Source organism: Aotus nancymaae, unplaced genomic scaffold (assembly GCF_030222135.1).
Source record: "Aotus nancymaae isolate 86718 unplaced genomic scaffold, 86718_ANA_hifiasm-v0.15.2.pri h1tg000018l, whole genome shotgun sequence".
Classification (NCBI taxonomy): Eukaryota; Metazoa; Chordata; class Mammalia; order Primates; family Aotidae; genus Aotus; species Aotus nancymaae.
Genome location: NW_026988430.1, coordinates 292,427 through 319,276, shown reverse-complemented (window position 1 = coordinate 319,276; position 26,850 = coordinate 292,427). Strand labels below are relative to the sequence as shown.

The 26,850-nt window shown below is 51.0% G+C and overlaps 2 protein-coding genes across 2 annotated transcripts in view; one reads left to right on the top strand and one right to left on the bottom strand.

Annotated features, from left to right (window-relative positions):
* LOC105731061 (obscurin) overlaps positions 1 to 25,994 on the bottom strand; it is a 147,601-nt gene extending 121,607 nt beyond the window's left edge. Inside the window, 21 exon segments of the mRNA XM_064377993.1 lie at positions 11,676 to 11,942; positions 12,159 to 12,425; positions 13,211 to 13,483; positions 14,574 to 14,840; positions 14,925 to 15,191; positions 15,281 to 15,547; positions 16,402 to 16,671; positions 16,883 to 17,149; positions 17,975 to 18,079; positions 18,521 to 18,674; positions 18,799 to 18,911; positions 19,131 to 19,397; positions 20,153 to 20,416; positions 21,254 to 21,526; positions 21,654 to 21,920; positions 22,031 to 22,309; positions 22,536 to 22,776; positions 22,778 to 22,821; positions 24,114 to 24,255; positions 25,522 to 25,765; positions 25,942 to 25,994. Coding sequence (XP_064234063.1) covers positions 11,676 to 11,942; positions 12,159 to 12,425; positions 13,211 to 13,483; positions 14,574 to 14,840; positions 14,925 to 15,191; positions 15,281 to 15,547; positions 16,402 to 16,671; positions 16,883 to 17,149; positions 17,975 to 18,079; positions 18,521 to 18,674; positions 18,799 to 18,911; positions 19,131 to 19,397; positions 20,153 to 20,416; positions 21,254 to 21,526; positions 21,654 to 21,920; positions 22,031 to 22,309; positions 22,536 to 22,776; positions 22,778 to 22,821; positions 24,114 to 24,255; positions 25,522 to 25,765; positions 25,942 to 25,994 — 4,591 coding nt within the window.
* Positions 25,995 to 26,101: 107 nt separating this feature from the next.
* The window catches only part of LOC105709935 (fructose-1,6-bisphosphatase 1-like), a 35,158-nt gene continuing 34,409 nt past the window's right edge, over positions 26,102 to 26,850 (top strand). Inside the window, exon 1 of the mRNA XM_012442116.3 lies at positions 26,102 to 26,271. Within this exon, the coding sequence (XP_012297539.3) occupies positions 26,102 to 26,271 (170 nt within the window). The remainder of the gene's footprint in view (positions 26,272 to 26,850) is intronic.

The following is a 26,850-nucleotide window of genomic DNA, read 5'->3' as shown; positions in this document are numbered from 1 at the left end:
GTTGTATTGCATTTTATTCACAACTGTAGGCACAAATGACATACTTGTTTTAGTATTTATATTTGAAATTTAGTGAAGAGCTAGATATGGTTTCAGGATTAGAGCTTCTACATCATTACCTTATAGGCCCATGGGATTATTAAGCAAACCCTTTACATAATTATATTCTTATAAGGTAAGATATTATATGTAAAGGAAGATAGGATGAGAATAAGTGGACAATAACATTTTAATTACTACTATAGAGTAGGAATTGTAACAGTTAAAAAATGTTTGAAGTTAGAAGTTAGAATTGGAAGAGACTCTAGATGTAATCTGATTTAACCACTTCCTTTTAAAAAAGGGACCAGGTGCGGTGGCTCATGCCTGTAATCCCAGCACTTTGGGAGACCGAGGCAGGTGGATCACCTGAGGTTGGGAGTTTAAGACCAGCCTGACCAACATGGAAAAACCCTGTCTCTACTAAAAATACAAAAGTAGCTGGGTATGGTGGCGCATGCCTGTAATCCCAGCTACTCAGTAGGCTGAGACAGGAAAATTGCTTGAACCTGGGAGACTGAGGTTCCAGTGAGCCAAGATCATGCCATTGCACTCCAGCCTGGGCAAAAAGAGCGAAACTCAGTCTCAAAACAAACAAAAAAATGAAACAGATTTGAAACTGTAACAACAGCAAGAGTTTTATTTGCAGAAAGTTTTATTTGAATGATATATGTATTGTGTCTTTTTAATTTTATTCATGCAAGTTGTATCGATATTTGTCCCTGCTGTCCCTAGAGTAACAGAACATTATGTACTCAGCAGTGCTGTTTATACACTTGACATTCTTCATACTGCTTCTTCTTACTCTTTTTTTTGTGTAGCTCATATGAAGTAAGAGTGGAAAACATTGTTTGTGTTGTATGGAACCCCCCGAAAATTAAGAACAAACTTTATGAAATATTTTAAAATTTAAGTTCATGTTTATTCTTTTTTTGTTTAAATTTATAACCATCAGATAATTCAATTCAAACTAAAATTATCTCTAATACTACAAGTAAATGGGTCTAGTTAGAGTGTTTCTCAGGGAATAGTATCTTTTAGATAAAAAACTTTTCAAGGAAAGATTATATTCACTGTGGCTGTAATCATAAGCAGTGCCCATTTATCTGTATACAGTGGCCAGATCTTTAATCTCTGTGACTTTGAAGTACCTAGCTGTTAATATAAAATTAAATCATTTAAGACACTTTTCTCCTATGAAGCTATGAAAATATGAATGTTCATTGTGGGAAAATTGAAAAATAGAAAAAGGTATAAAAAAGAAAACATAAGCTGGGCGCAGTGGCTCACACCTGTAATCCCAGCACTTTGGGAGGCTGAGGCAGGGGGATCACCTGAGGTTGGGAGTTCAAGACCAGTCTGGCCAACATGGTGAAACCCTCTCTCTACTGAAAATACAAAAATTAGCTGGGCATGATGGCAGGTGCCTGTAATCCCAGCTATTCAAGAGGCTGAGGTGGGAGAATCACTTGAACCCGGGAGGCAGAGATTGCAGTGAGCTGACATTGGGCCACTGCGTTCTGGGTGACAGAAGGATAGTCTGTCTCAAAACAGACAGACAAAACAAAAAGAAAACATTTACATTCAACCCTACCATCCAAGGATTATCACTGTTTGTAAATTTTGCTTGTTTACTTTTGTCATTTTTTCTGTATACTCTTACATAATTGAGAAGTAATCACTTTTCAAAATGAAATAAGTTACTGTGTAGATATGCTTTGAATATTCTTTTTTTTATTCAAGACCCAATCCAAGTGAATCATTTGGATTATTATTTCCAAAAATAATCGCAAAAGTAGGACAATTGAAATAAAAAATTAGAGATACTTTTCATAAATGAATAGGTAAAAGAAAAAAAGTTAATTTTACTTTTGGAGGCATAAGGTTTTTTAATTTGGTATCATAAAATACATTAATAGTGAGGGTGGGGTGGGGAATCACATAAACTGTTGGTGGGCAAGGTTTTAGAAATATTTCATGTATTTCTTTTCCAGTGTAGGAATTGATTTTACAACATTCCTGACAGTTGGTAAGCCTCTCCATAAATACTTCTAATCATAGGGAGCTTACCTAGTTTATGAGGCAACTTATTCCTTTGATAGCTCTAATTTTTAAATTCTTCTCAATCTTGTGTTAAATATTGTAACGTTCACATTCACATATTTCTTGTTTTGCCCTCTAGAAAGATTTTTATTTCCATATGACACTGTTTTAAATATTTACCTTTAGATATCAGTATTCTCTGTTGTGCATAGTTCTTTCTTTTCCTCTGTCTGGTAAACTCATTCCCTTTTAAAATCTATGTTCTGATTCAGTGCACAGTGATGGGACATCTTTTGATAAGCATGCTGTGTCTTCGTTAAAGCCCAAAGCTTTTTGTTATTTTTTTTAGCAGCTACCTAAATTGTTGGCAGGAGCCACAGAGGTAAAATAAATGCCCAGCATTTTCCTCTGGGCCCCACCTTACAGCTGACAAGTCAGAGTTCCCTTCTAGTGTTGTACTTGTGAAGTTGACTTAAAGCAAACAGTCTGATTATAGGGGCTTACATAAATTTTTAAGTTTCATCTTACCATTCTAGTCTTTTACGATCTTTGGATTTTATTTTTATAAGGTGACATATTAAATATTCCTTCTGGCCCTGTGTGTTCTGTATTAATATTCTTTGCATGTTGTTGTAACCAGCTGTGAATTTACCTGACTTCTTTTTATGAAGCTCACATTGTTTTCATCTTTCTAGAAAATCCATCAAAAAAAAGAAAGGTTAATTTGGGTTGAGAAACCATCTGTAGATTTTGTAGATTGGCAGTTTGAATCTCTTTTTCTTGGATTTTGTTGTCTCATGTCTTCTTGTTTCTTTTCCAAAATGATTTGGACCTATGTCCATATTTTGTGCCTGAAACACATGCAGCAGTGGTGCCTACTTCCCTGCTCAGGGACTATTTAAGGCCTGAAAAGTATTCCTGAGGGCTGTGTAAATGCTGTCTGGGTTGGGATTGTATTTGATTTATTTCCTCTTGTCAGTTGGACCGTCATCTTCTCTTAGGGTCCTATACTGCTTCCTCAGGGACAAATGAACCTCAGCTCCACATCATGAATTTGGAGGGATGGGAAATTGTGGTTATGAGAGCTGTTTGTTTTCATTTTCCTTAATGCCTGAATTCTCCACTCTTAAGAGTAATTCCTGTTTGTTAACAGTATTGTACTTTCTAAAAATAAAAATATAGGACTTATGACTGATAATATAGTTATTGTTGGAGCAAGTAGTATTGGAAATCAGACTTGTATTTTAAAAAGATGTTTATTAACTTAAAACTACAATCCATATTTATTGTTGAATAAATAGAAAATAAATAATAAGAAAAAGATAATATTACCTAAATCTCTATCACTTAGTGGTGACTCATGGGAAACATCTGACATTCTTTATTTTTTTTAATTTTTTCTTATTTTTCATCTGTGTTATGACTTTAAAACATCTGACTTTCTAACAGATTTTATGTATGATATGTTTTAATGGTTTCATGCTGAATATACTCCTGTATAACTTATCATTTTTTAATGACCATTTTGAACATCTATAAAAAGCAATATACTAACAGATTTTATGTGTGAATATTAGCAATACTTAAATGATTTCATACTGCATATGCTATTTTAAATAGCATGCTTTTCTCATTTATAATAATAGTTTTTGAGCATCCATGTGGTCACAATGAATATAGAGCTCCAGCATTGTTTTTCTTTATATGGTATGGGTGTGCTATTATTTATTTACCTAATCATCTTTTATTGAAAACCAAAGACTTTTTTTTTTTTTTTTTACCATTATAAATAACATTGTGATGAATAGGTATGCATATAGTCCCAATTGACTTGTCTGATTCTTTGTGTTAAATTCCTAGAACTGGAATTCCGTTCTAAAGATTGCCATATTGCCATTCAGGGAAATTGTACTACTGTATATTCTCACCATTGGTATATAAGAGTGCCCATTTTCCCAGCAGCTCAGATGCAGATAATCTCCCTTCCTAGCTGTATTTGATATCTACCATGATGTAAGGCCAACTCAGTGGTCCACGTTTTCAGGCTTCTGTCTTTTGCCTTTGCTTATGCTATATTCTCTTCTTGGCATGACTTTCCCCTCCTTTGCTTTGCAGATTCTACCTGTACTGAAAGTGTATAAAGCCAGGACATTTATAAAACTTCATATTGCCATGAACATCCTTGATCAAGGATATTCTTTTCATAGGAAGTTTATATTTGAAATTATGAAATAATCCTAACCTGGAACATAACATGTTTTTCCAAGTTTGCCTTTTCTCTCAGGTGTTGAAGAGCCAGCTTCATAAATGGCTATTAGCTAAAATCTCAAATTTCTGAACCCTCTGGGCCCTGTATGCTTATATTCCTGAGTCTGTTTTCTGTCTTTTAAGGCTTCATATTTAATTCTGGTGAATTTCTCCAGTGGCAAGCTGAGAGTGGCAGAAGAGGAGGAGATTGTAGTTTGACTGTCAGTTCTGTTGCCAGGTGGATGGCCAGAAAGGCCTGGCAAAGGAGGAGATTAACAGAGAGGACATATTGAAGTGCCCAGTAAATGCTGAATGACTGAGCTAAGAGATAGCTCTGGAAAACCCTGGAGAATGACCCTGAGGACTGATGCTGAACTTGAACGAAACCTGAAGTTAAAACTATTAGATTTAGGCTAAGGAAGCTGCACCAGTAAATAGAGCTATAGCATAAAACTGAGGCTACTTTTCTGCTTTAGAGATTGGATGGCTGCTAATTGATAAAAGTATCTTGGAATACACAGATGTTAAATACTGTAGTTTAGTATCTTTATACTACAGTTCTAACCTGCCACCAGCACCATTGTTGCACAAATGACTATATGCTAAATACTATCACATCAGTTTATAAATATTAGTTGGCTCATATGTGTTTGGAAAATAGGGAAAATACATCAGTATAATGTGGCAGTTGTTGATTCATATGTAACATTCCCTGGTTTAGGAGAGCTGGTATAGTGAGGTAGAATCATAACCTTTAGCTGGAGAGGAAAAAACTGAACTCTCCTGCAAAGACAGCAGGAGCCTTTTTAGCACTATACTAAGAAAATCCAAAATGAGCACCTACACCTAGGGCTTCCTCCCCAAGAGGTGCAATGCCACTTTTACCTTGGTTTTACAAGAGGCAGTTTCCTTTCTTTGCTCCTCTTCCCTGTGTATTGTTGTAGCTGGCTGGCTTTCTTACACTGTTATACAGTGTTAACATGCTTTGATACAGCCTTAAACCACCACAAGATGTTTGCCTGGGCATGCACATGATCTCCCTGGGTACCAATTATTGATGTTGTTACTTCTCTGGTTATAAACTTGAAAACGTTGTGAGTTTCCACCCCTTGCCCCCTCACCACCCTGATATTAAGCATTATTTTTAGTGCAAGGTTTCTCTAGAATGTATATATTACATTGAGCAGAAATGTCTGTATTTCCTTTTTGGATTTTTTTCTAAGCATATTTTAATTTGTTTTTATTATTTTTAAGTGTCAACTCCAACTTCTAATATGTTATGCTTATTTTTCAAAATTTGATTTCCTCAACTCATTTTGTCTTAGACTCCTCAAAGCCTTTCCTCTATTCATTGTTTTAGTCTTCTCCTCTTCTCTCCTACCTTCCTATAATAATCTCTCCCATTCCACCCTTTAGCTTCTTTGTGCATTTGATGTTAATTTATAAGGTTAGGAAAATTTTTGTATTGGCATTTTGGGGTGTTTAAGAGTCTTCCATTAGGAGCAGAGATTATATTTATGAGCTCTTGTGTTTTAATATGAGGGATATTTCACTATATTTTTAAGTTAAAATTAACAGCGCTGAAATATATTTTACAGCAAATACAAAGATGTTGATTAGTAGTATGTAAGCATGCATATATTGTGTGTTTAATATAATTTGTAAACACATTTATAAAATGTATAAATTTATGAATGTGACTGTGTATAATGCTAATTTTATTTTCCTTCAGGATGATCAGAATGGTAGTCCAGGTCTGGGCAAGAGAAAGAGGGCAAAACTAAGCAGTGGTACCAAAGGTATTTTTATTGTTTTTTTTTTCCCTTAAATAAAATGCTTCTGAAAAATGCCTGACCACTAAGAATACTTGATGGGCTAGCAGTATTGACATCAAAGCTGTTTGAAGGGAGACTTACGTTATTGGATTTATCTAAGAAGTCTTGGAGAAAGTATTGTTAAGGGATGACTGTTGGATTTTGTTCATTATTTGCATCATAAAATATGCATTATCATATTTGAGTCCCCTTCCATAAGGAATTGTTTTTCACTGATTGATTGATTGGTTTGGCTTCAATTTGTGTGAATTTGTAGTTTGGCCTAGTTCCTTTTATAATCTGGGGTATGCAGTTTCTAGAGTGAAAAAGACAAGGGAGACATGGTGAGAGACAGAGACAGACACACACACACACACACACACACACACACACAATGGGAATGAACAAATAGTACTTAACACATAATAAAGGCTCAGTAGGGACTCATATGTTTACTGAAAGGAGAAAGTAGTATAGATATGCTTTATAGTGAGGGACTAGATTAATAATAATGAATAATATTTATTGAAACTTTTATATGTGTTAGATGTAGTACTAAACACTTCACGTGCATTTTTTCATTTAATTCTCAAAGTAACCATATAAAGCAGGTTTTATTGTTATTACCATTATATGAATGAGGAAATGGTGACATGTAAGAGATTATGGCTAATGACAGGTAGATCCTTAATTCATATCCCAGAGCCTAAGCTTTTAACCACAGTGTTTACTTGACTGTCACTAAAAGCTTTTCTAGAATACTTGTGATTAGTTGACAAGTCTGTGCTTTGGGTTTTTGCCAGGGATTTCCATATCTTAACATGTGGTCTGTTTAGAAAATCTCCAGAGGCTAAAATGTTATTTTGATGAAAAGAAGTTTCTTACTTCTGCTGTTAAGTGTATCTTGCAAAATATATGGGACTGCCTAGAAAGGTGGAACATGCAGGTACTTTGAGTTGCAGGTTCCTTTTCTAAGTCTCAGTTATTATGCTGCTGCATTTAACTGCTAGGAAAGCGTATGGAATTTGATCTGCAGTCCAGGATGCCCACATACACACGTTTTTCTGCCTCAGCAGAGAACTTGTACCTCTGAAGGAAATTAGGAACCCATATGACCATCTGGCTCCTTAACTTATCAGATCTCAAACTGAGTCCTTGTGATACATCTGAGTTGGAAATTGTTAGGCACATAGTTGAGTTTAAGCTTTAGGGATGCCCAGAAAATACCTGCTGTGGTATAAGAGGTCATTGTTTTCCTTCAGCCTGGTCACATTCTGACTGAAGATACTTTTTGTATGGACTTAAGTTGAAGTGTTTTTTTGTTCATTTGTTTTTAAATACCTGAACTTTTTTCACACGTGGTTTTGAATTGAGTGCTTTTTCTTCCTTCCTTTAGTGGTAAGAAATAGTACAGAGATTTAAGACTATCAGTTATCATTTTAAGTTTAAGTATGTACATGGAAGGAATGGCTTTGCAAATTAGAACCCGAGGTGTTTTCAAAAACTGACCTTATTTTGAAGATCTCTGAAGCTTAGGGAATGGTTCAATTTTTGTAACAATTTTGTTCAACAGCTTGAAAGTGCACTGAAAAGAAAATATGTAATGGCAAGGAAGAGGCCAGACACTATGCTCACCTCATCACTGCCTGTTCTCTAAACTTACATTTTAAGGGTGAAGAAACTGAGTCCTTGAGGGCTTTAACTGCATGTCCAAGATTCCAAGATTATTGAGCTAGTGCGTTGCAGAACTTGAACTCTGTTATCTTTTTTTTTTTTTTTGAGACAGAGTCTCACTCTGTTGCCCAGGCTGGAGTGCAGCAGTGCGATCTCGGTGTACTGCAACTTCCGCCTCCCGGGTTCAAGCAGTTCTCTGCCTCAGTCTCCCAAGTAGCTGGGGTTATAGGTGCCTGCTACCACACCTGGCTAATTTCTGTATTTTTAGTAGAGATGGGGTTTCACCATCTTGGCCAGGCTGGTCTTAAACTCCTGACCTTGTGATCCACCCTCCTCAGCCTCCTAAAGTGCTGGGATTACAGGTGTGAGCCACCACACCTGGCCAAACTCTGCTCCCTTAATTAAAACCTTTGCTTTAGTCATGCATTTACCCTGCATTGTGATTCTTCAGAAATCTCTTTTTACAGTTTGACTTAAGGTAGTTTACACATTGTTAAAAGTCATGTCAAGATTTTAAGATATATAGTCAAACATAACTAATAGAAGCATTTCTAATTACATTTCCATAATATTATACATAAAGTATATAACATATGCTTTAAAATCTTGGGAGACTGATGTCACCTATTTTAAGAACAACAATGAAGACATTGCTGGAGTTGTTTTTTTTTTTTTTGTCTGAAGATGAAAAAATTGAATTCTGCATAACTGCAACTATTCTCATTTTAGCAGAAGCCACAGCTTTCCTGGTATATTCAAGTTGTTTTATTGAATTAAAACATCATTAATGTATATTTTTCTTTTAAGTGCTTGACTAATAATAATTATGATGGCTTCAGGCTTTTCATTTGGCTAGTGCAAGCTTGCAGAGTCATAACTATGAATTCTATGATTAATAGTACTAGTTTTGTTCAGCTTTGTGAGTAATTAAGAAGCACTTACCAATAAGGGTTTTTATTTTGGTAGTTTGTGAAATTATCAGTCATGTTGTGTTAAGTGAATTGTGAGAATTAAATTAGGTACAGCAGTGTGCTGTGGATTGTAACTTATTTATTTTTTTCAGGACAGGGTCTCACTATGTTATTCAGGCTGGGATGCGGTGGCATGATCTTGGCTCACTGCAACCTCTACCTCCTGGGTTCACGTGATTCTCCTGCCTCAGCCTCCTGAGTAGTTGGGACTACAGGTGCATGCTACCACACCTAGCTAATTTTCGTATTTTTTTTAGAGACGGAATTTTACCACCTGCTAATGCCGGCTGTGTGTGTCATTACAATTGTGCCATGAAATTAACTCTTCTAGTAACAGATGAAACAGGAGTGTGAAAAAAAATATGCCAGGTGCGGTGGCTCACACCTATAATCCCAGCACTTTGGAGGCTGAGGTAGGCGGATCATGAGGTCAGGAGTTTGAGACCATCCTGGCCAACATGGTGAAACCCCGTCTCTACTAAAAATACAAAAAACTTAGCCAGGCATGGTGGCATGTGCCTATAATCCTAGCTACTCAGGAGGCTGAGACAGGAGAATCGCTTGAACCCAGGAGGCTGAGGTTGCAGTGAGCAGAAGGCTCGCCATTGCACTCCAACCTGGGTGACAGAGGAAGACTGTCACAAAAAAAAATAAAGCTGCAGTTGTGTTGAAATTTAAATCAAATGATTGGAAGATGGAAAATGTGAATTCCTAGAAAGGAGGCTTTTTGGCTGGTGAATTAGGAATGATAAGAGACAACCGTTTATGAATATTGAGATGGGCCCTGCATTCAGATTCCTTCTGTGTACACAGTGCACCCCAGGCATGACTCCACAGAAGCCGACCCTGCCCGGGTGACACGCATGGACAAAAGCTCTCATCAGTGGATGGCACAAACGGAAGTGGCTTGGTCTCCCTGACCAGGCCAGCCCACATCCTCATATGTTAAACATTTTTTTTTTTAAGATGGAGTCTCACTCTGTTGCTCAGGCTGGAGTGCAGTGGTGCAATCTCTGCTCACTGCAACCGCCGCCTCCTGGGTTCACACAATTCTCCTGCCTCAGCCTCCCAAGTAGCTGAGACTACAGGTGTGCGCTACCACAGCTGGCTAATTTTTGTATTTTTAGTCGAGATGGGGTTTCACCATGTTGGCCAGGCTGGTCTTGAACTCCTGACCTTGTGATCCACTCATCTCAGCCTCTCAAAGTGCTGGGATTACAGGCGTGAGCCACCACACCCAGCCATATTAAACTTTTGTTATCTTATGACTCTCACTTTTGATGGCTTTTTTTTTTTCTCAAGACAGACTCTCACACTGTCATACTGTCGCCCAGACTGGAATGCCGTGGTGCAATTTCAGCTCACTGCAACTGCCGCCTCCTGGGTTCACACAATTCTCCTGCCTCAGCCTCCCGAGTAGCTGGGATTAGAGGGGCATACCAACACACTCAGCTAATTTTTTGTATTTTTAGTAGAGACGGGGTTCACTATGTTGGCCAGATGGTCTCAAACTCCTAACCTCATGATCTCCCCACCTCGGCCTCCCAAAGTGCTGGGATTACAGACATGAGCCACTGCACCCAGCCACTTTTGATAACTTTTTAAAACATTAACTATGGGTACCAAGTTGAGATCATGGTGCTTTACTGTGGTAACAGGATGCTTTCACCAGGGTCACCAAATCCACTGCACAGGAAAAATCAGTGACGATTCCTGGTTTGTGTTACTTCTGATGATCAAGGCTGGGGCCTTTCACATACAGGACCCTGTGAATGCTCTGTGCTCAGACCTCAGTAGGGACCTCCTGCAAACTCAGGTCTGGACACCAGCCCAGGACTCCAGAGCCAAGTGGAGGCTGTGGTGCGGGGGCTGGGCCTCGCCTGCCCTGATGCCAATGTGCCCCATGACCTTGCCCTGGCCATGGACCCACTAAAACTTCAGTTTTCTTATCTACAGCGTGGAGAGAAGGACAGTTCTCACTCTGCCTGCCACTCAACCACAGAGGCAAACAGTAAGATCAAAAAGCCACCTGCTAGGATCTCAGTGTCCCCCTGGACACTCATGTTGAAACTTAATCCCAATGTGACAACATAAAGAGTGGGGCTTTTAAGAAGAAATTGGGTGAGCGGGCTCTGCCCTCAGGAATGGATTAATCCATCCATGGATCAATGGCTTAACAGGTTAAAGCGCTGTCATGGGAGTGGTGGCTTTACAAAAAGATAGAGAGAGGCCCGAGCTGGCACCCTCAGCCCCCTCCCCATGGGATGCCATGTGCCACCTCCTGGGGACTCTGCAGAGAGTCCTTGAAGCAAGAGGACCCTCACCAGATGTGGCCCTTGACCTTGGACTTCGCAGTCTCCAGAAGTAAATTACTTTCCTTTATAAATGACCCAGTTCAGGTATTCTGTTATAAGCAACAAGAGAAAGACTAAGATGCCAGTGTAACTCTCAATGACAACACTAATGACCGTCAGTTCTTCCCTGGGGGCACCTGAGGTTGCCTGGCATGGCCGAGTCAGGCTGTCCCTCTGGGACAAGGGTGACAGGCTGTATGTGCAGATACATGCAGAGCTCACACATGGGCCAGGCACCTGCGTGCATGAGAGACACACACGGTGACCAAATAAACACACGTGGAAGTGAGGGCTGGCAGCTCATTCACAGCCATGCTGGAGCCTCAGCGGCCACCCAGGGAGAAACACACAGTGACTGAATAAACACACGCGGAAGTGAGAGCTGGCAGCTCGTTCACAGCCATGCTGGAGCCTCGGTGGCCAGCCAGGGAGCACCCCACTACCCTCGTGATAGGAAACTGAAGCTGGGCCTGTCCACTGCCAAGTCTTCAGTGCCATTCAAAGCCTGGGCCATGCACACTCGGCCGCCTCACCTTGCACCAGGAGCTGGGCCTGGGTCTGGGCATGGCTGATGTCGCAGGTGTAGGTGTCGCTGTCTGCCTTCTCCAGGGTGCGGATGGTGAGCCACAGGGTCAGGCCCTTCTGGCTGAGCTGGTGCTTCCCTGAGGCCCGAAGCTCTGCGGGGCCCTTGCGCCAGGTCACAGTGGCCGTGGGGTGCTCCATCTTGCACGTGAACACAGCTGTGCCTTTCTCCTCCACCTGCAGGTCGGCCAGCTCCTCTGTGAAGCTGTTTGCTTTTTCTGGACAGGGAGATGGAAGCAGAATACGTGGGGTGTGAGGCCCGCGCAGACCCCATACTGGCCCCGTTATCATCCAGGCCTGGCTGCGGAAGCTCTGGGACCTGGGTGAGCCCTTCCAGCTGGGACAGAGTAGCTTGGGCTCTAGGGGTGGCCCCCTGCCCTGCCAGGGGAGAGAGGCTGCTCCAGGGCCACGAGTGGGGCTCCTGCGGCATTTACCTTCCACTCGGAGTCTGGCTGTGCTCTTGGAAGCCTCCACCTCACACGTATACTCACCCACGTCCTTGAGCAAGGCTCCACGGACAACCAGTGTGGCCATCATGCCCTCACAGACCACATCATACTTCTGGCTCTTTTGGATGGCCTTCCCATCCTTCAGCCAGTGCATGCGGGTGCCCGCCCATGACAGCTCACAGCGCAGCTACATGTCCTCCCCTGGCGCTGCCTGCTGGTCTTCCAGGGGCTTCGTGATGGCCACTGGCCTCTCTGAAGGGAGCAGGGATAGCTGCCCTTGAGGCCCAGCCAGGGCCATGGTGCCAGCCACAACCCCAGGCACAGACCCAGCCAAAACCTCCCACCTCTGCCAAGACCAGGACTGGGGCAAGGATGAGCGTTTGGGAACACTCGCTCTCTGGTGACTAAGACAACAGAACCTGCATCCCTCAAACTCTGGCGCCTCTACCTTCAGGAGCCTCAGAGTCCTGGAATGCCAGTGTCCCCACTATCACCAGCATGGGACCGGGAGGCAGGAAGATCAACCACCACAGAATTTTATCCATTGGCATCTTTCAGGCCGATGACTCAGTGTGGCCGTGGTCGGCGTCCCAGGAGTGAGCCCCGCCCGCTGAGCTGCACCAACCGTGCGCATCAGGGGCATGAACTCAGGTGCTGGCGGTGACATCAGCGGAGCCCATGGCTGGGGCCTCGGGCCGGGCCGGTGCTGCCAGACTGGCCCCGTGAGCCCCAGCTCTGGGGAGCTACTGAGCACTCAGGGCACTTGGACCACAGATTGGACCAGAATCCAGCCCTTCATCAGAGCTCAGAGTGTGGCCCCACTGCCACCTCAGAGCTTCCCCCAGCACCCGGCAGGTGCCTCAGGCCCTGAGGCTTCCAGAAGGGGAGCTGGGCCACAGCGGGGGGAGGCAGGCCCCAAAAGCGCCCCCAGCGGCTTCTGCAGCCGGGGAGCCCAGCTCCTGGACCCCTGGGGACAGGCCCAGGCTCCCCACCCCCCAGCCCGGGTGACAAGCCCCCATCCAGCAGGCCCCGCCCACCTTTGACGATGAGTGAGGCCTTGGAGGTGAGGCCCCGCACATAGAAGACCACCTCCCCAGCATCACTCGGTGTGGCCTTCCGGACCACCAGCATGTATTTTCGGCCCTGCCGTGTGGCCTCGAAGCAGCTGGAGCTGCCCACCTTCTTCCCGCTGACTGTCCACGTGGCCGGGTCGCTGGCGCTCTCATGAGACAGGACGCACTTGAAGCTGCAGCTCTCCCCCTCCAGCACCTCCATTGTCTTCAGCCTCTTGGTGATGCCGACGTGCAGATCTGAGGGCCATGGGAGAGACTGTCAGTCCAGCCAAGAGGATGGCACTGCCCTCGGCCAGACCTAGGGAGGGCCAGACCCTGGGAGAGATCAGAGCTCGCAGAGACCAGACCCCAGGAGGAGCCGGATCCCCCCAGTCCTTTATAGGGACCAGACCCTGGGAGAGGCCAGGCCCCGAGGGGGAGGGTGGGACACTGCCTCAGCCAATGAGCAGATGCCTCTCTGCAGGAGCTGGCCACACCCTGGCATCTGTGTAACCAACAGCTCTGAGCTCCAATCAGGGTGGCAGGGAGAGGGAGGACCCACAGTGGCCACAGGGAGGAGAGGAGGTGCTGGACCCTGGACAAGGGGCTGCCAGGCAGGCTGGACCCAGCTCCAGGACAAACTCACCAGCCTCCTGTCCCTTCCCTATTTTGTTACAAGACTGTCAGGGACCAGTCAGCAGGCCTGTTATGCTGCCTGTCACCCACACCAGGATGCCACTGGGACCGGGATGGGGACTCCCAGTAATGGAGCCAGGACAGTGGGCACACATGGGGGCCAGGTACTGCCCTGCAGTTGAGGGACCTGCCCCTGAGAAGTAGGCAAGCTCCAGGGCACGTGCGCCTCCAAGGCTGCAAGACTGGGTTTGGGGATGGCTCCACCCTGCCAGCCCCATGGTCTTGGGGCCTTGCTGGGGCCCTGTGAAGGACAGAGATGTGGCCTACTCACAGCCCCTGCCTGGCATCTCAGCTTCTGCCTGGTCATCCCCATTGGTGCCCCCACACTGGCCTGGTGGCTTCCGAGCAGACACGGCCCCTGGTTCAGGGCAACATCCCTGGCTGTGTCCCTTGGAGCACACTGGGCAGGGAGAGCATAGCCTCCAACCTTGGCTCCAGGACCCATCACCCCCGGATCCACCTGCCTGCACCCAAACCTCACAGGACCACGCCAAGCCATGGTTCCCCTAGGAGGCCCCCCTGGCCTCTCCAGCTCAGCAGAGCAGCCCCTCAATCTCAGAGAATGATGTGAGCCACCCAGGTAGTGGCTGGCCCCACAGCCACGCCCAGCATGCCCCCCTTCCAGGAGCTCCACCGTGCCCACAGCACACACCATGCACGCTGACCCAGGCCCGGGTCTATTTGGAGCCCACGTGGCAGGTGTACAGGCCAGTGTCCTCAGGGCTCAGGTTGTGCACCACAAGCCCCCAAGTGCCTGCCATGTGCAGGAAGTCATACTTGTCGCTGGGGCCCAGCTGCATGCCATCTTTGCGCCACACCATATGGGCCTCAGCGTCAGAGACCTCACACTCCAGAGCCAGGGTGCTGTGCTCCGTGGTGGACAGGTCATTCAGCTCCTTCAGGAACACGACTGGCTTCACTGCAGGAGGGGTGGGAGGGTGAGGGGAGCCCAGCGCCATCCCATCCCTAGTGGGGGCCCTTGCAGGCTCATGGGATGGCTCACCTCAGACCTCCAGGCGGGCAGAGGTGGACACCTTGTGGGAGGAGGCACGCACCGTGCCTGCATCGGCCCTCCGGACGTTCTTCAGCACCAGGCTGTGGTGCTGGCCCTCATGGGAGATCTTGTGGAAGCTGTTGTTGTACAGGGGTGTCCCGTTGAGCCACCACTCAACCTCCTCATCCTCATGGGACAGCTCACAGGAGAAGCTGGCCCGGCCCTCCTCTATGGCCTCCACGTCCTGCAGCGGCTCTGCCACTGCCACCTCCCGTGCTTCAAGGACACAGTGGGCCTCAGCGCCCACATCACCGGGCAACACCTCCCCAAACCCTCTCAGTGGCCCCGTGCCCCTCATGCCCCACCTTCCACGGTGACCTCAGTGCTGCTGTGGGCACTGCCCGCCTGGCACCGGTAGACACTGGTATCAGCAGGCACCAGCCGGAGGATGCGCAGCTCGGCCATCTGACCCTCCAGGCTCATCTTGAACTTCTCAGAGGGAGACAGGGGCATGTCATCCTTGTACCACTGCACAGCCTTGGGAGGCGGCCGGAAGTCACAGGACAGGACCACGGACTGCAGCTCACAGCCCATCTTGGGCTCCAATGGCCATGCGAGGACTACAGGAATGTCTGCAGGGAGTGGGGACAGGCTGAACCACGGGGCCACAGGAACCAATCACCCTGCCCTGCCTGCCAAACCCTGAACCTACTTGCCTATGGCCCTGAACCGAGTCCTCCCCTGGCCCTGAGCCACTGTGGGAAGTAGAAAAGTTCCTTTTTAAAGTTTTCTTTCTGTTAAATCCTAAGTGTGCTAATAACTCTGTTAAGCCCTGTCCCATGTAGCTGTTAGACATGCCCTGCTTACAGGCACTTGGTACATTCTATGTCCTTGTACTTTAAGTAAGATATCTGTGCTGGACGTGCTCACAGGCATGTCCCAGCTCTCCATTGCTTTTACCTGTTTAGAAGTTTCAAGTTGTTAGCCAATTGGGTTTTAGTTTAGATGGTGAGGTCTGCCTCCAGTCAATGGAGATCAGACACAGCAATAAGGACCAAACCAAATGCGTAAGGGATAAATGTGTGTGTTTTCCTTTGTTCACTGTACTTCCGTGGCATGATGGCTAGAGAGGGTACCCTTCCTGCAGTCCAGAAAATAAAAACTGCATTTCTGAAAGATCCTTTTGTCTCAGAGCTGATTTTTGTTTTCGGCACCAAGCATCTATTTCCAACAGCCGTGTCCACCGTTCCATGAACTATCTTCCACCGGCCCTGAGCTGTGTCCCCCATGGCCCTGGTCTGTGTCCTCCCGCGGCCCTGAGCAACATCCATTCGTGACCCTGAACTGTGCCCACTCACTGCCCTGAGCCATCTCCATGGCCCTGCCCTGTACCCGCCCACAGCCCCATCCAGGCCTCCCAGCAGCCCCAAACCTTGTCCTCTTGTGGCTCTGCCCTGCGTCCACCTGCCGGGGTGAGAGTGCTCACCTGAGACCACCATGTGGGCAGAGGAGCGGGACTTCCCGAAGGTGAAGTGCACGGGCCCGGTCATGATGGAGCAGGTCCATCGCAGCGTCAGCCGGTGCACCGTGCCCTCCTGCTCCAGGCCCACGTTTCCCCCATCCTGCAGCACCATCTTCCCCAGGAGTCACTTAGGTGGCCGGACTGAGGGGATGGAGGTCTCACATTGAAACCAGGCAGGGGTGGGCTCCATCACCGTCACGTCCTGCAGACCCCGCACGATGGTGATGGACTGCTCTGTGGAGAGGCACTGATGGGTCCCGCGGGAAGGACAGGCTGCCCCTCCGGCAAGTTCCTTCCTGGGAAGAAGCCCCTGCCCACCACACGCATGCTGGCATCCTCCTGAGCTGCCTGGACCCAGCGTCTCCAGGAGCACAGGGCAAACCATGACCCCAGAAGACACCCCCATACACAAAAGCAACCTGCAGAGCTGCCCTCCTGCCCCCACCTTCCACAAAGAACTGTGCGCTGGTCTTGACATTGCCAGCGTCGCAGGTGTAGGTGTCCTCATCCTCCAGCTGGACATCGCTGATGACCAGCTTGCGGTAGAGGCCATCACTGACCAGCTCATACCTGGGCCCAGGCTGCAGCTCCTGACCGCCCTTGAACCACCGCACCTCGGTGCTGGCCCAGGATACCTGACACTCCAGCATGCTGTGGTGCTTGTCCATGGCGATCTTGTCCCGCAGCGGGTGCACGAGGGTCACTGGCAGCTCTGTGAGTGTGGTGGGGATGGTGCTGGGTCAGAGACAGTGCTCAAGGCTCCCAGGCCCAGGCTCCGACAAGGCACTGGGGTCCTGGACAGCCAAGGGCCTGGACCCCACTAGGCCCCAACAGCCCATGTCCGTCCACCAGGGGCCAAGGTGGTCAGGCCGAGTGTGCCCCTCGGAGTTGTGCTAGGACCTGCTGCACAGAACTGACCAACAGCAAGGGGAGTGCATCTGCCTCCGTGGTTGCCCTCCCTCCCACAGAGTATCCTACATTCCCATTTCCACTGCCCAGGTCCCGCCCAGAGCAGGGCAGGCCCTGCCCATGGAGCCCCACCCACTCCAGTCCTCTCCCCAAGCCCCCATTTTGGCACCAGAACTGTATACCCTAGTCTAGCCCCAGGAACTCATGTCCCTCCCCACAAACCTCTGGCTTGCCCCACCCACCCATCCCCACCCCTCCCATCTACAAAGCTCCCCTCCCTGCTGCCCTGGCACCAACCCCCCATCCATCCTCCTCCTCAGGGCCACCAGGTGGAACCCCCCTGCGACCCCTCGCCCTGGCAGGGCCCCAAGCCTGGCCTCCAGCACTTGCTGTAGCCCGAAGGAGAATTCATCAGGACCCTGGTTTTAGGCAAGAATCTCATGGTTGCTTCCCCGGCCCTTATTTTCCTGCCAAGGAGGTGACACCCTCTTCCCTCCTCATGAATCCTTGCTGTCCCAGTCCTGAGAGCCAGCCTGGGGCATCTGGGCCTGAGCTGAGCCAACTGGCCACACACGCACACCATCCACACACCATTCAGGCCCCGCCCACCCCTCAGCCCCCACCTCACCCTTCACTCGGAGCTGGGCTCGCGATTCTGCATTTTCAGCTACAAATTTGATCTCTCCTGCTTCTTCCGCCAGGACCCTCCGGTAGATGAGTGTGTATGTCCTTCCTGGGGACAAGGGCTGCTCAGCATGGGTAGGGCAGAGGAGGACCTGGGACGGGCCACGCCCACCACACCGCCTGACCTCACACCTTCCTGGCAGATGTGCACGTTCTCTCTGGGACAGTTTGCTGCCCTTCCAGAACCACTGGCCAGGCACTTCATTGTGGGAGACCTCGCAGGAGAAGGTGGCACCATCCTTCTCCATCACTTCCACATCCTCCAGCGGCCTCATGATCTGGATGCTGCAGCCTGGGGTGGCATGGGAGGCCCTGCCAGCCACCCCCAGATGCACAGATCCGCTCCCAGCAGCCCCCACCCCGTGCACCCCACCCAGTGCCCCAGCACACTGAGGGTCATCAGAGCTGCCAAGCCCCTGGCTGGGGACCATGGAGGACAGGAGGAGGTGCCTACACCTGCCACACCCCATGTGCCCCATGCAGCCCTTACCTTGCACCTTCACAGAGGCAGAGCTCTGGGGGTCATGGGCATCACACACATACATGCCCCGATCTGTGAACTCACACCGGTAAATAGTGAGGCTCCTGCTGGTGCCCTGGGCTGTGATGCCCACTGTCTTGCCAGCCCACAGCTCCACACCATCCTGAGGAAAACAGAGGCCCAGTTAGGTGCTCAGGTGGCTCAGCCCTGGGGTTCCACTGGGGCCCACCCATTTGAGAGGAGGGGAGGAGGCAATGGAGTTGAGGGGCAGGGGGGCGGAGAGGCACCTTCAGCCAGCACACATTCACATTAGGATGAGATAGCTCACAGTCCAGGGTAACCTTCTCCTTCTCGGTGGTCACCATGTCCTGCAGCAGGCGACTGAAGCTCACAGGCAGCTCTGGGGAGGCGGGAGGTGAGAGGAGAAAAAGGGCTTGGAGGAACCTTCAGGGTGGGGACGGGGATGGGGACAGGGACAAGTGTGGGGCAGTGCACGAGCTGGACGAAATTATATGGGGCTGGCTCATCCAGGTCCTCACAGTCCCCACCAGCCTCCCCAGGGCCCCCTTGGGACAGGTGGGTGTGCTCTGCACTGTGACCCGCCGGCTCCCCCATGCACCGGTGACCATGAGCTGTGCCGACGTGTGCAGACCTTCTGCCTTGAAGACCACAAGGCCACTGTCCTCAGGCTGCAGCCCAGAGAGCGTGAGCATGTGCGTGGAGCCCCGCACAGCCAGGTGGCATGTGGGCCCCTGCGGGAGCCACAGACCATCTCGAGTCCAGCTGCCCTCCACGTCTGCGTGCGACAGCTGCACCTCCATGGTAGCTGTGCCCTGCTTCTGCGTTTCCACTCCCTGCAGGCCGCGGACCAGCCATACCTGACACACTGCGGGGCACATATGGGGCATGAGTCAGCCACTGCTCTGAGACCCTCACCTCAGACTCCTTGGGCACAATCAGCTTCCCCAGGAGCTCAGGGAGGGCCCTGGCAGCTGCCCCACGCCCACCCCCAGGGCTTGCCTCTCCAGTGGGAGGCCTGCCCCTCCCCCACCCTTAGGACCTACCCACAGGGCCCGCCCCTCCCCTCCCCTCCCCTCCCCTCAGTGCCCCTCCTCCCTTCTCCCTCCTGCCCTCAGTGCCCAGCCTTGCTCCTCCCTCTTCTCCTCAGTGTCCCCACTTCTCCCTTCAGTATCCCTCCTTCCTCCTCCCTCCACCCCTCCCTCCTCCTCCTCAGTACCCTGCCTCACTCTTCCCTCCTCCCCTCCCTCCTCCTCAGTGCCCTGCCTTCCTCCCCCTACTGTCCTCAGTGCCCCACCTTGCTCCTCCCTCCTCCTCTTTAGTACCCTGACTCCTGCCTCCCTCCTCCCCTCCCTCCTCCTCCTCAGTGGCCCACCGTCCTCCTCCCCTCCCCTCCTCCCCTCAGTGCCCCACCTCGCTTCTCCCTCCTCCCCTCCCTCCTCCTCCTCAGTACCTCACCTCCCTCCTCCCCTCCCTTCTCCCTCCTCCCTTCTCCCCTCAGTGCCCCACCTACCTCTTCCCCTCCCTCCTCCCTCCTCCCTCCCCTCCTCAGCGCCCCACCTCCCTCCTTCCCCTCTCCTCCCTCCTCCCCTCCCTCCCCCACCACTCCTGCCTGCAGCTCACTCTCCACTATGAGTTTGGCCTGCGTCTTGTCGTCGGGGGTCTCACAGCCAAAGAAGCCACGGTCGGTAAAACCTACGTTGTGCAGAACCAAGTGGTGGCGGGCACCCTCAGCGTGGATCTCCACATTCTTTCCTGGTGCCAGGGCCACGGCGTTCCGTGTCCACCTCAGCTCAGGCCAGGGCTGTGTCAGCTCCACCTCCAGGGTCACCGAGCTCCACTCCACCGTCTGCGGCTCCAGCTTCTTCCTGAACAGCACGGGCGCCTCTGGAGTCACGAGAAAAGGGAGGTCATGGCGGCCCTGGCCCTCCTCCATGGGCAAGCCAAGGTACAGAGGGCCCGCCCAGCCCCAGAGCCCGCTCTGAGCTGGGCTCAGGCCGAGCAGCCCACCTCACCCAGGTCCCTCTCCAAGCTGGGCACCGCCCTGGCCACACTGGGGAGCAGACCAGGCGAGGAAACAGAGAAGCTTCCCTAAGCTCCGCTCCCACCTCCAGCTCCCCTGCTCCAAACAAGACACCAGGCCAGGGGCCTCGAACTCCTAGGCATGGCCCCCACCAGTTGTGATGGTGTTAGCAAAGCCCCAGGACTCCTGCACGTGTTAAGGAAGTGCCGGCGGGCCTCTCTGCCTCAGGCCGCCCGTGAACGCCACAAAGGTGAATCTGCTGTATCACTCCTTTGTCCCAGAACCTGCCATGACTCCTACTTCCCTTCAGGGAAAGTTCTGGCTGCTGGCCTCAGCCGCATGGGAAGCTCATGTCACTGCCTGCACTGCTGCTAACTCCACTCTCTGTCCCCTGCCATCCATCAGGCTAAGCAGGGACTCACCTCCTCCAGAAAGCCTTCCTGGATTGCCTCAACCTCCACCCATTCCCCACCAGGGACATCTGCAGGATTGTATCTTCTCTACACCCAGAGGAGGCACTTGGCCCATCCAATCTATCTGAGTCTCCTCTCTGCAGCCCACACATCCCGTGTCCCCTGAGGTCAGCCAAACCAGCCAGACTCAGGACAGCAGTGCCAGGTGCCCATGCAGGACCAGTCCATGGGGGAGGTGCCTGTGCAAGAAGCCCTAGCCAGCCAGGCAGGTCCTTCTGCCCCCTCCACTCACTCGGACCCTCAGGGCAGCTGAGGATGAGGCACCTTCAGCCTCCGTGGTGATCTGGCCTGCATCCTCCAGCACCAGGCTTGAGATGGTCAGGCTGTGGCTGGTGCCACTCTGTAATATGGCAGACTTCTCACTGGGCTGCAGCAGGGCACTGTCCCGGAACCACACGACTGCCATGTCACTGGGGGACACCACACACTGGAAGGTGGCCTGGCAGCCCTCCTCTGCTACCACGGCGCTCAGCCCGGACGTAAACTTCGCCACTCGGGGCACTGCGGACAGGATGGCTGCTTAACAGGCAGGTGCACAGGACCAGCACAGACCTCACACTGCAGGAGTGCCAAAGGCCACCTCCTCCAGGAAGCCACCCTGGATAGGGACACCCGGCCCCTCACATACCGCTGACAGTGAGCTGCACACTGGTGCAGTCATCACGGCTCTCGCACATGTACTCCCCGGCATCCTCTGCATGCAGCCCCAACACAGTGAGTGAGCGCACGGGCCCCTCGGCCACCATCTGGAAGCGCTTGCCCACCCAAAGCTGCATGTTGCCACAGCGCCACACCACCCCTGCACACGCCAGGCTCAGCTCACAGGCCAGTGTCACTGCACCGCCCAGCTCACCAGACACGGGCTCCAGCGGCCAGCAGAACTTGGCAGCCACCTCTGTGGGCAGGAAGGGGACATCAGCCAGGCTCTGCACAGATCCAGCTTGGCCCCTGCCCTGCTCTGGGACAGAGGGGTCTGGAGGCATCCCTGCCCCGTGCCCGGCTCACCTTCCACCTGCACAGGGAAGTCTTACCCCTCTGCGCCCACGTGGCAACTGTAGACTGCACTGTCCAGCACCTGCACGCCACGCATGGTCAGGGTGTGACTGTTCCCCTGGTTGGCTGTCTCATGCCGCTTGCTGCGGTGGATCTCTACACCATCCTTGAGCCAAGTCACCGCAGCCACAGAGGGTGTGGCCAGCATGGCAGTCAGTACAATGTCCTCGTGCTCCTTGACCACCAGAGGCTCCCTGCGGCCGGGTCTCTCTGAAATTAGGGGCTCCGGCTCTGGGTAGAGGTGAGTTGGCATAAGAGGGGACCCTGGCATCCCTGGACCAGCCCCGCCCCCCATCAGGGCCACCCTAATGCCACCTGGCACTCCTGATGCCCATTGCCCTTAAAGGATGGCCCAGTGCAGTCCTAAGCACCATCAGCCACCATCCAGGATCTCAGGGGCCATGCAGTGTGGCCATCAGCTCCAGGTGAGGTGGATTAGCCATCCCAAAGCACTGACCTGCCACCTGCAGGTGGAAGGAGACCCCCTGACCCCCGGCCTCACAGCTGTACTCCCCGGTGTCCTCCTGGTCCACCTGCTGCACCACCAGCCTCCGCGTGCAGCCTGCAGCCTCCACACGCACTTCCGAGCTGGCGCTCAGCTTCTTCCCGTCCTTGTACCATGTCACCTCCGTCTGGGCCTGGGCCACCTCACAGCTCAGCGTGGCAGTGGCCCCCACCTCAGCCTGCATGCAGCAGCCTCTCCCTGTGTGCCGGCTGCTCCTTGGCAAACACCGCCTTGGGCTCTGGGGATGGACAAGGAAGGACACATCAGGTCAAAGACACGGCCAAGGTCAGGAAGGCCACCCTAGGGTAGGAGGGCCTGGACGAGGGAGTAGGAGGAACAGAAACTTCCTCAGGCTCTGCACTGCCATGTGGCCAGGACAAGCCCCGTTACCCCCAGCACAAGAATCAGTTTCTCCATCCACTGCCCCAGGCGGGGCAGCTGTGACAGACCCTCCGTGCATGAGCTCCTCCAGGGCAGGGACTGGGGTGCCTGCACACCGGCTCTTCCTCAAGCTTGTGCACAGCCATTAAATCCACTTGTCCTTTTTCAACCTCACATCTCCCAAAACCACGTTTGTTTGGCTGTTGAGACTGAACACCTTTCATTCCTCCATGTCTTCCATCCACTTTAGATCTTGATATCTCTCAAAAGTGTTTCATAGCTTCCCCCATGAGCCTCTGGACACCTTTTACCAGCCAAGGATCATAAACGTGATGCCTTTGAAACTCCTGTCAGTCTTTCACGTTTTTGTTTTCCAACTGCTTGCTGCTCGTCTACATGTAGAAAAGTTTCTTCACACAGATCTTGCAAGGGCTGATCTTTCTCAACTCTCTAATAATTTATCCTCTGGGTAAACCATACCTTCTGCTGATTCACTTTTTCATTTCTTTCTTTCTTTTTTTTTTTGAGACAGAGTCTCACTCTGTCACTGGGTGCCAGGCTGGAGTGCAGTGGCAGGATCTTGGCTCATTGCAATCTTCACCTCCCAGGTTCAAGCGATTCTCCTGCCTCAGCCTCCTGATTAGCTGGGATTATGGGTGCACACCAACATGCCCAGCTAATTTTTGTATTTTAGGAGAGATGGGGTTTCACCATGTTGGCCAGGCTGGTCTTGAACTACTGACCTCAAGTGATCTGCTTGCCTCAGTCTCTATTTCAGTTTTTATGTTTAAGGATGTATTTCTCTTCTCTTTTCTCTCTCTCTCTCAAAAAAACAAAAACAAACAAACAAAAAAACACAGGCTTTTTTCTGAAAAGTTGCTTGAGGAACAAAGAGTTAGAAAAGACCCTTAAAGGATCAGTGCTCTCTGCTGGGCATGTGAGTCCCCTTTGGGGCCTTGAGGAGACAGTCGCGGTCTTTCCTGGTGGCACTACCACCTTCCCCCATCTAGTGCTGCCACATCTGAGAACCCTGGGCACAGGAGTCTGCACCCCAGATCTCCATGGTTAATCCAGTGGTCAATTTTCAGATCTCATCCTGCCTGCCCCATCCACAGCGCTTGGCACGTGGGTCAGCCTGGCTTGACTTGCCTTCTTCATCTGGCTTACTCGTCCCATCTCTTGGTTTTCGGTTGGTTTTCCCAGTTGGCTTTTCCAATTTATACTTGGAACGTAGATCTCTCCTTTGAATTGCAGATGCAAAGATCTGTCTACTTGACATTGCCTTAGATGTCTAGAAGGCATTTCAAACTTAGCAGGTCCCACACTTAGCTCCTAATTGTCAGTCCTGCCCCCAGCACACTCCCCTCTTGGTGTTTCCCATAGCAGTTGAGGACAACCTCATTCTAGTTTCTCAGGCCTCAAACCTTAAATCATCCCAAACTCCTGTCTCTCACATATCTCATCTGTCAACAAATCCCATAAGTTCAAAATAAGTCCGGAATCCAGCCACATCCCACCACCTCCACTGCTAACACCTGGCTCACTATCTCCTAGTAACCTGGTGGGCACTGTCTTTAGCCTGATCTTGATACAGTAGCTGAAGTATGAAGACACAGAGTAGATCATGCCTCTTTTCTCCTGAAAACTCTCCTGTGGGTTCCTCGTAGTCAAAGTCAAACCTTACTTGGCCCTCCAGACCTCACCCCTGCATCCGCCCACTGGACCTTACCTCCCCCACCTCGCCCCCTTGCTAGCTCTGTTTCACCTCCACTGGTCTCCTGGCCATTCCCTGAATCTCACACATGCTCTCCTACCCCAGGGCCTGTGCACTGGCTCTCCCAGTGAGGAAACTCCTCTCCATTTCCATCGGTGGGCTGCATCCATCATCGCTGCTCACATATCCCTTTCTCAGGGAAGCTTTTACTGAGACCTCTGCTCACCCTCTTCTCCCCTCCGTATTCCCTATCTTCCTCTCCTATTTTGTTTTTCTCTGTGGCACTTATGGTGCACGTAACAAACTAATCTATTGTTTGTTTATTTATTTTCGCTGTTTCTTTGTTAAAACATACACTTGAAGAGGGCAGGAGTTCTGTCTGTTTTGATCAGGCTCCACCCCGGAAGGCAGGACAGTGTTGAGCACAGCAGGTGCTCAGTACATGCTGCTCATGAATCAGCATCGAACGGGTCAGGATGCAGGCTGTGGAGCCCTCTGGTCTCGGCTCCCAGTGGTAGCCGGGAACTCTGTGTCAGTCACCGCTTTCCCGGGAGACTCACATCTTGGAAACTCAAGTCCTCAATAGCTCTTGAAATCTAGGAATCTTGAGAAGAGGCCTGGATTGAGGATTCAGACGTGGGCCCTCGGATGGGTGAGAAACGAGGAATCCGTGTCTCCTAGCGGGTACAGAAGAGCCAGGTGACAGGCCAGGCAGGGTGGACAGGGCCTGGGCAGGGGGCGGGCGGACAGCCACACGGGGCGGGAGCTGCAGCGCCAAAGCCAGGCCACGTGGACTGGCTGGGGATTTCGCTGCCTAGCTAGGCATTGAGCAAGTTGCCTAACCTTTCTGAACTTCCGTATTATGTTTTTGGAGGAAACAGTCACAGCTTTTTCTCTGTCAGGGTTCCAGTGGTGACCGATGGCCCGAGTCCCGCTCCACAGTGCGGGTGGCGGGCACGGAGGGGTGGCGGGGCTACAGCCCAGGAAGTGTAGGGGCGGCAGGGTGCGTGGGGCCGGGGGTTGGGAGACGGCCCAGGAGGATCCCGACCTTATCGGAGGATCAGAGCGGGCGGAGCCGCGGTCTGGGCTGCAGGGAGGCGGGGCGCGAGGGTGTTCCTGGGGGCGGGGGGCCGATCCTGCGTCTAGAGTTTATCCCAATTCACTCGCCCGCGCCCGGCCTGGCCCAGTTGCACCGCGAGCGCTGCGTACACTCGGGGCTGCAGACGGTCTGTCCGTCCTCCTGCCAGGTTCCGCTGACCTCACCTGCAGGGGGTGCCTGCCGCCCGCACCTGCAGCCCCGCACCTGCCGCCCGCATCTGCCGCCCGCATCTGCAGCGGGTGCCTGCCACCCTCTCTTTTCGCCTGCACCTGCCACCTGCACCCGCCCCCCGCACTTGCAGCTCCGTGCGCGCCCAGCTACAGCATGGCAGACCGGGCGCCCTTCGACACGGACGTCAGCACCCTGACCCGCTTCGTCATGGAGGAGGGCAGGAAGGCCCGCGGCACGGGCGAGCTGACCCAGCTGCTAAACTCACTCTGCACGGTCGTCAAAGCCATCTCCTCCGCGGTGCGCAAGGCGGGCATCGCGCACCTGTGAGTCGGGCCACGGCTGTGGGCCCCGTCCTGTCTGTCTGTCTGCCTGGGGAGCCCGCCTGGCGGGCCGACCTTGGGCCCTCTGGTCCCCCTGTCGTCAGCCTCTGTCTATCTGTCTGAAGTCTGAGTGCTTCTCTCGCTCTCTGTCTGGTAGCCCCTCTCTCCTCCTTCACTCTTTCTGGATTTGGGGTCCCAAGGCAAGTTTCTAATTCAGTATCTCTTTGACCCTAAACAAGACCTGTTAGGAGCTAGTGCTCCCTCACCCCAAGCAGGTTAGGAGGTCGCCTGTGTGTCCAGAGCTCTTAGGAGCAGCGGGGCTCGTGTGCAAAGGAGCTCCTGTGGGCTGCCCCTTGCTGGGACAGTTGTCCTGCCGCCAGAAACAGGAAACATCCAGAGCCGCAAAACCCCTACCCATCTGCAATGACGGGGTGCACAGCCTCCACCCAATTAGTGGATAGCTCAAAAGTTGTAGAATTGTTTTGAATGAGCCGTGAAGTACATCTCGAATGTCACTGGACACAGGAGTCATTTGGGATCTTGGTAACATCTGCATCCTCTTTCCATAGCTCTGGGGAAGGT